The sequence below is a fragment of the Gallinula chloropus genome, assembly GCF_964237585.1.
Source record: "Gallinula chloropus genome assembly, chromosome: 11".
NCBI classification, from domain to species: Eukaryota; Metazoa; Chordata; class Aves; order Gruiformes; family Rallidae; genus Gallinula; species Gallinula chloropus.
Genome location: NC_140096.1, coordinates 2,558,694 through 2,567,103, shown reverse-complemented (window position 1 = coordinate 2,567,103; position 8,410 = coordinate 2,558,694). Strand labels below are relative to the sequence as shown.

Below are 8,410 nucleotides of genomic sequence, written 5' to 3'. Positions count from 1 at the left end.
ACGTGCTGGCTTTGGGCAGGACTCCCAGCAGCGGGGTGTTAACGACACGTTTGGGGTTTGAGTATTGGTTTGCAGTGCTTTGCCTGTCACAAAACCACTGGAGGGAACCGAAGGGGCGGTGTGCGGAGCCCCGCGCGGCGCCTGGGGGCTCCTTCAGGCAGCAGCGAGGATGTGAGGCGACGACACCTGCCTCTGCCCGAGAGCCGCTGAGCGCCAACGGGCCGGGCCCTGAGGCGGCTCCGCGCGCACAAACGCTCCCTGGCGCTGGCCAATGGCCGCCGAGGGCGGGAAGCCGGGAGCGGGGCGGGGCCCGGAGTGACGCTTCCGCGCGTCATCCGCGCGCGCGGCGCCCGGCGTGCGGGGGAGTCTCGGGGCCGTTCGGCCGCTGCCGTCCCCGCCCGGGCCCCGGCTCGGACTCGCCGCCGGTCGCCATGAACTTCGGGTCGGGCGCGGCGGGAGGCGGCTTCTCGTTCGGCACGCCGAAGACGGCCGCCAGCACGGCCGCGCCCGGCTTCTCCTTCTCCACGCCGGCCACCTCCGGCAGCTTCAGCTTCGGGAGCGCGGCCCAGGCGCCCGCCAGCAGCCAGCCCGCCGCGGTCTTCTCCTTCAGCACGCCGGGCTCTGCCGCGCAGCCGCCCGGCTTCAGCTTCGGGACGCCGGGCGCGGCCGCCGCGGCTCCGGCCGCCAACGCCTTCCCGCTGGGGTGAGACAGCGGCCGGGCGGGGGGCGTCGGCGAGCGGCGCTGGGTGGGCGACGTCCCGCTGCTGAGGCCTGGGAGGCGCTGGGCGAGGGTGGAGCTGGGGCGCCTGTGCCTGCGAACGCCGGCTGCGCTCCGGCACCCGCACTGCCCGCGGTGTCCTGTGGTGCCGGGGAGGCGGAGGGGGTGGAGGAGCTGGGCACAGAGTCGCGGGGTTGGAAGGGACCTCAGGAGATGCTGGAGTCCAGCCCCTGGGCGCGGTTCTGAGAGGCAGCAGCAGGGTCTGTAAGCGAGCTGGCTCGGGGCCGGGCTGGATGGACGCCTGTCCCCAGCCTGGTGGATTCTTTTCCTTCCCTCTCCAGGGCAAACGCACCCAAGTTGAACTTTGGAGGCAGCGCTGCAGCTCAACCTACGTTTGCATTCGGTAGCTCCGCACCAACCAGTTCGGCCTCAAGTCAAGCCACAGCAGCCCCTTCGGGCTTTGTCTTTGGGTCTGCTGGCACCACTGGCACCACCAGCACCACTGGCACGAGCTCTGCTCAGTCTGGGACAACGGGAGGGTTTACCTTCTCCAGTGGCACCACGACTCAGGCCAGCACGGGCAGCTTCAGCCTCGGCGCTGCAGCTCCCCAAGCAGCGGCCACAGGGCTGACCTTTGGAACGGCAGCGACAGCTGCTGCCACCACCACAGCCGCCAGCGTAGGAGCTGCAGCTCAGCCAGCAGCCCCCTTCAGCCTGGGGGGACAATCCACGGGTGAGAGCTTGGCCTTGGGCCCACGGAGGGTGACAGGGGATGGTGTGTGGGTTCTGCTGGGACTGGTGACTCTTCTCATGTGCTTACCCAGGGCCTGTGTTGAGTGCTGAGGAGCAATTGTCACGTAGCCCCTGGGTTGGGAGAGAGGGTGTGAAATGATGATGCCAGCATGCATTAGAAGCACCAGGTGCATCTGAAGCTGGTGATAGTGGAGGGCTTAGCGGGAAGGTCCTCACCTCTGGGGTGGGGTGACGTTCATCTGTGCTAGCATCACTCTTGAATGCCTTTGTAGTGCCCAAGCTTGTTAGCCCTTGTTAGCCCTGGCTTGTTTCCTGGTGAGCGGGTGTCTCTTACATTGAATCTTAATGTTCTTCTTATACTCTCACTGCTTCTCATTTCACTGTTGCTGTGGTCAGAGGTAACTACAGTGCTTTTCTGTAGTAAGAGCTCAGCCTTTTCTTATGCTCCTTATTCCAGTTCTAACCTCTGTGTCCTTGCCCTTGACAGCAGCCACTAGTGCCCCCACGGCCACGCTGACCACCAGTACCAGCCAGGGACCCGCTCTGCCCTTTGCGACCAAACTTGGAGGTAGGAGGTGCTTTTGGGAAACGGTTACTCAAGACAAGTTAGAGAATCTGTTGTCCTCCTGGGAATAGTTTTCAGCAGGGTTCTTGTGAAACGGGCAGAGCTCGCTGTGGGCCGGCTGTACACCAGGGATGCTCTTTCTGTTTGTAGTCACATCCACAGCTGCTACAACTGCTTCTACCACCACCACCACCTCAATTCTTGGTTCAACGGGGCCTACGCTGCTTGGGACTATGGGGAGCTCCTCAGCACCGACGTCGTCTGCCACCACCGGGCTCTCGCGTAAGGCACTAAGTACCCTTGGGGGGATGAGTGAGCGGCACGGCTGGTGCTGCGGGTCAGGGGTGCAGCTCTGCGTGTTGGGGGGATGTGGGTGCATTGAAAAGGACAGATAACCTCTTCCTGCTCTTTGCTATGTCCTCCCATTGTGGCTTCTGGCAAAGTGTCTTCAGAGGGGAGGCATGGGGGGGTTGGAAGAACAAAGATCGGATAGGATCTGTTCAGTGGGAAGGGACCTGCCGTGATCACCTACCTAGTGCAGGTGCCTGACCAGTTCTGGGCTCACCTGCTGTGTCCGGATGATCCTTCATGTTAGGAGTGCTCCTGGTTAGTAGGAAATAAGACCAGAGAGAGATGGGTGAGCAGGCAGGGCAGAGGTTTTCAGAGGGGCGTGGTATTTAGTGGGTCCTGCAGACTCTTAATGTTGTCTTCTGTTTTCAGTCGGTGCCCCTTCCACCGGCACAGCCAGCCTTGGAACTCTTGGGTTTGGATTGAAAGTTCCTGGGACAACAGCTGCCACAACAACCACGGCCACTAGTAAGGATGAGCTGCTGAACGTAGCTGGAGAGAAGGACGCTGCCTTCAGTGCCGCGTCGCAGTGTGACGGGCTGTGCTGATGCAGCAGCACAGCACTTCTGATGTCCAGTGCTTGCCAGTAACTGAAAATAGAGTAGTATATCTTTCTCTGATCCCCCTCCTTGTGCTCTTAGTTTATTGAATGTGCAGAGATCTCCTCTTCTGCAGAGGTGTGCTGATAGTTCTAGGGTCTGATAGGAGTGCTGGGGGGATTGGGAGGGTGTGGGCTGTTGCTGTGCTACTGTGACCGATGCCCAGGCTGAGTGTAGGCTGCCAGTTCCTTGCTTTACTGGAGCTACTGAGTGATGTTTACAGAGTCTGCTCCTTTTGTGTTCAGACTGTTTCATTCCCACGTTGACAGATGTGGGATTGGTTTTGTGTTCAGGGGCCTCTGAGCTTGTGCAGCTCTGTGTGTAGAAGGGTAGATGGGACCTGTCCTGACTGTTGGGTGGCAGGTGCGTCCTCTTCTGTTGCTTGACTGGAATCCTCCTTTCAGGCACCACTTCTGCTTCTGGCTTTGCTCTGAATCTGAAGCCATTAAATACGACAGGAGCCATCGGAGCCGGGACTTCGACAGCTGCCATCACCACAGCCACAGCCAGGTGGGTCTGAGCTGCGCCCTTCCCGATGGGGCAGAGGCGGTGACGGCTGCTGTCTGGGGGCAGGAGGGGAAGTGGGTGCTGCCAGCTTTGTCTTTGGGGTTTTGATTTGTGTTCTGTGCTGTCCTGGGCTCCCTCTCAGTGCTTCTGCAGTGATGACTTATGCTCAGCTGGAGACTTTGATAAACAAGTGGAGTCTGGAACTGGAAGACCAAGAGAAACACTTTCTCCATCAGGCCACGCAAGTTAATGCCTGGGATCGGACGCTGATAGAGAATGGGGAGAAGGTAAGGTGACATCCAGTGTCATCTGGTTTTCCTTGCTTAGATCCTAGTGAGTTAACTTGGGGGGCTTTGGGAAGACCCACTGTGTGTCTGTGCTGGGCAGTGGGTGTCGAGGCTCGGAAGTCTGTTCTCTGAGAACAAGGTTATGTTTGGCCATGAAATCTCCACCCTGCCCTGGGTTGTTTGGGTTTTGCTCTGGAAATCTGGATGTAACTGCTGCTTGATTTGAGGAGCTGTTTGCACTGTGCTGGCTTTTGTAGTCCCAGTGGTCTTTTTTGAGTAGAATTTTGTCATTTTTTTGCAGATCACTTCACTGCACAGTGAAGTAGAGAAAGTGAAGCTTGATCAGAAGAGGTACGAGCCTGGGAACGCTTGAGATGCTTTTGTTTCTCTTGCATCTTCCTGCGCTGCGGTACGGCAGATGCGGTTCTGTCCGCAAGCTCTCAGTGCAGTACTTGGTGTCTTGTCTTCTCAGGCTGGACCAGGAACTGGACTTCATTCTGTCACAGCAGAAGGAGCTTGAAGACTTGTTGACCCCTCTGGAGGAGTCTGTGAAGGAACAGAGCGGGACTATCTACCTGCAGCACGCAGATGAAGAACGGGAGAGGACGTAAGGCAAAAGCGTGTTTGGCAACTGCTGAGGTGGTAACGATCAATCAGCAAGGCGTAGGGTTGGGATGTGTGGCACTACTGATCTATCAACAGCCTGTGTCAGATGTTTGGTCCTGTTTTATGTGTGGCAGCTTAGAATTTCCGCATTAGAAACAGGGGATTTGTGACTGGAAGCTCTTGACTCAGCATGAAAAGCTCTTTGGATGTTCTAATCAGCTGCCTGGGAAAAGGTTGCCGATGTTGCCGTGATCTCTAAAGCCAAGTTGTTTTTTAGTGCTAGAAGTGAAGAGAGCAGAATGTAATCTGTGTGCCTGAAGCATGCTTGTAAATCTTAAGTGTTGCATTGTGGCAGGGTAAATAAGAGAAGTGTGTCTGGTTGAGAGAGGAATCCTGAAGTTTCTGGGTGAGTGAGGAAGAGAGAAAGGCCTTTGGTGTTGCTTCTCTGTGTCACAGAATGCCTCTCATGGTGCTTCTTCCCACGGATGTGCCAGCCCTGGTTGAATGGCCTGGCAGCTAATTCAGATTGCTGACGTTGTTGGGGCTGGGAGCAGGTCTAATGAAGTTCACTCTAAGTACCCTGACCGTGTTTCCCACATGTTTTTCAGCTATAAGCTGGCTGAAAACATAGATGCTCAGTTGAAGCGTATGGCACAAGACCTGAAGGACATCACTGAGCACCTGAATACATCCAGAGGCCCAGCAGACACGAGTGACCCGGTAAATCCAAGTTTTATATATATTTTAATTATATATTTTTAATGTTTGTAGCGGGCAAGGAATGTTTGAAGAGTTGCAACTGTTGGCTAGTGTGCTTGTGGATACTCTGCTGCTTGTAGCTTGGACCTTGGAAGAGTACTTTGGTTTGTGCTTGGGTTGGTTCTCTTCTGGTAGAACTTGCGTTAGAACGCAACAGAAGCCAGCTTGACTCCCATCCTTAACTCTCTGCTTTTTCTCACTAAAAATTTCCCTTCAGTGCTGCAGACTGAGGTTTTTCCCCCCTTTCCTTTTTACTTTGGCCACTCCAAGCCCAAGGTGCTGAATGTAGTCGTGGTTCCTAGCTCTGAACTGGAGTAAGCCTAACCCACAGGCCTGTTCTGATGCCATGAAAAGCCAACATCCAAATGCAGTATTGCTGGTGGCTGTTAAGCAGGAATTCTTTCCTAGAAATCGTTACCATAGCTTTCCACCCTTTCCTACAGGGATACTACAGTCTTGAGGTGGTCTTCAAGGACCTGCTGGTTGTTTACTTCATCCCCTCATCTTTACAGTGTGTTTTTGCCATGAACTTTTGCCCTTATCTTCCTCTTCTTGTTTACCAGAGCCACAGGACAGGTCTTGGAGGCCCTTGTAGCCTGGAGTTTTCTTGTTCTCAGAGATAGTCCTGCTAGAAAGCTGACACACGTGCTGGTACTCAATGGCATTGCTGCAAAATATGTTGCTGGTATCTACAAGAATTTACAGTGAGTCTCTGTTAGACTCATGGCTGCATAATAGGTTGCTGACACCCACAACACTCCAGGCAGTAAGCACTTCATAAATTCAGCCCTTTTTGCCATACTCTAACTGGAATAAGCCTAAGCTAGTGGCATGTGCTCAAACCAGTCTGCCTCCTTGCTGGGAGGGAGAAGCAAAGCACCAGAGCTGCTGCACACACTTCCCTGGAAAAGCAGCTGCTGTCTCAGGGGAGCTGGACAGAGGAGAGAGAATGGCCTCCTGTTTCGAAGGCAGGGGTGGGCAGGCTGTCCTTTGCTGCTCTCAGTTGTTCTGCAGTGTAAGAAATGACTTGCACCTTCTCTTTCTACCCAGCTGCAGCAGATCTGTAAAATCTTGAATGCCCACATGGATTCATTGCAGTGGATTGACCAGAACACAGGTGAGAGTCATCTTGCAGCTTTTTGGGAATGGAAAGAGAAAGCAGGTAGCATGTGGGGGAGGTTTCTTCAAGAATTCATTAATGTTTGAGATCCCTGAGGAGTCTCTTGTCCTCAGCTTCAGTGACACACCGTCCCTTCTGTGTCTGAGTTCTGATGTGCATTAAAGGTCTGTGCTGAGTTCCTGGCAACTGCTGATGCTTTACAAAGGAAGGACCACTTGGAATGCATCAGGGCAGTGCAGAGGACCTCAAAACCCTTATGCTTTATTCTGACAAACTAAGGTTAAATATCTCAACCTCTAAAACATGGTGGGGCTTTCCTTCAGAATAGGAAATTAAAGGGGTGGGGCGATGCTGTCATGCTCTTGAGAGGCTTCTGATGAGCTTTCATGAAATTAGAAATTGCTTTGGGTTGTGCCAGGAATCTTTGCCACAGTGCCTGCTGCATGTCAAGTTGAGGGTCCAGCAGTGCTTATGTGTTGGCAGATGGGTGATCTGTGGATAACAGGTGATCTTAGTTGTGGCTGTGCCCTGAAACCACAACAAACTGGCATGGTGGGCAGCGTCAACAGTCAAACTGAGTGACTGTCAAAGTGGTTTTCCTTCTGCAGGCTGGGGCTTGTGTGAGGCTGTGTTTTAGGGCGATTAATCACTTGTTTCTCCCACAGCTATGTTGCAGAGGAAGGTGGAAGAGGTGACAAAGGTTTGTGAGAGTCGCCGGAAGGAGCAAGAGCGCAGTTTTCGGATCACGTTTGATTGAGTGACCCCAAGATTAAAGGGTTCCCCTGAAATCTCTGCAGAAGACAGAGGTTGTTGAGGACTTTTTGTGTTATTCTTTTCTTGCAAGAAATGTTTTCTGAGAGACTGCATGGAGTTTGTGCAGAACGTGTTTGTTCTTTGTAACTGCCTGTGGACTGGGGAGAGACACAAATGCTGCCCTCGAGGGCTCGAAGCTGTGTGTGACTCCGTGGTTGAGCTCCCCAGTCCTTCCATGTAACTTGACTGTGGTCAGGGGGACATGATGAGCTTTAGTCCAGGTCCTTAGAGAGATGGTTTAATGAAAGGTGTCCCCAGAAGGAGCTGCCGCAGTCTGAGCCTCACATTCCTCATCTTGCTCGCTGGAGTTTGTGTTTCTTCCGCCAGTGATCTTGTTTCCTGTACTCTGACGATAAACTGCTTTTGTGCTGGTACCTGTAAGCAGAATTTGTAGGCAATTAAAAATGATGAGATGTTGTTGCCAGTTCCTGTGTCCAAAATCCAGATCTTTGGGAAATAATTTATATCCAGGAGCTTTGGAAGTGCGGAGAGGCACTAGGAAGAGACTACACACCAATATGGTAAAGTAATCAGTTTACTTTTTTCAGGCTGGTTGCTGCTTATATACATTTGAGGGTTACATAACTAGGGGCCAGAATGGGGGGCGGGGGGGGGGAAGGCCACCTGCACCAGTATCAGGTTTCTATCACCACAATGGAATTTCAAAGTGCCATGAGAGCTCGTTACAGGTTCTCATTCCCAAATTTTTCAGCCCCTTATTAGTGAATTCTTAAGCTGTTTTGCAAGCACATGTAGCTGTGGTCTTGATCCACTAGCCAGGCTCCCACAATATGTGGCAGGAGAGAAATGGTACCTGTGTGGTGATTTGGTGTAGTGCAGCTTGTTCAGTCTAAGGGTGCAGGAAAGAATGTGGTCATCAGCTCTGCTGTGAAGCCTCTTCGAAAGAGACAGAGCTGTATCGCTGCTCTGGGATAGAATGTGATTATAGTGCATGTTCCAGTGTGGCTTTATTAACAGAGGGGAGCGAATGCTCACATGTTGGCAGATCTGCCCTCACCCTCCATTCTCCTTTGCCCTTTATGCTCCGGGCTCTGTATTTCCTCCCCTCTGCCCCCACTCCATCCTAACTTACAGTCCTATAGAAAAAAGGGAAGGACCTGCTGCCCAGAGTGGTTTCCTGACTTTAGCACGAGTTAAAACTTGAGTTGCTTTATAACTTGACTTACAGCAAAGTTTTTTTCCTACCCATCTGCCTTGGCTTCAGGCAGCCCAAGTAGGGTACTGAAGATCCATGAAAGATCACAAATGGAATACTGTGGGTAATGCCTGTCCTACATGGAAAGCTGGATTCTCCGGTAAATCTGCAATTTGAAG

General features: G+C 53.2%; 1 protein-coding gene across 1 annotated transcript; it reads left to right on the top strand.

The window, feature by feature from the left end:
* Positions 1–431: 431 nt before the first annotated feature.
* LOC311195909 (uncharacterized protein) lies at positions 432–7,499 on the top strand (the record flags this gene model as incomplete). The annotated part of the gene is made up of 12 exons (XM_084269356.1): positions 432–703; positions 1,060–1,451; positions 1,959–2,039; positions 2,187–2,318; positions 2,757–2,852; positions 3,388–3,493; positions 3,633–3,777; positions 4,079–4,128; positions 4,250–4,384; positions 4,992–5,103; positions 6,193–6,259; positions 6,928–7,499. The coding sequence occupies 12 exons, from the start codon at positions 432–434 to the stop codon at positions 7,017–7,019; spliced, it is 1,680 nt and encodes a 559-aa protein (XP_084125482.1). The 3' UTR covers positions 7,020–7,499.
* Between the last annotated feature and the right edge of the window lie 911 nt (positions 7,500–8,410).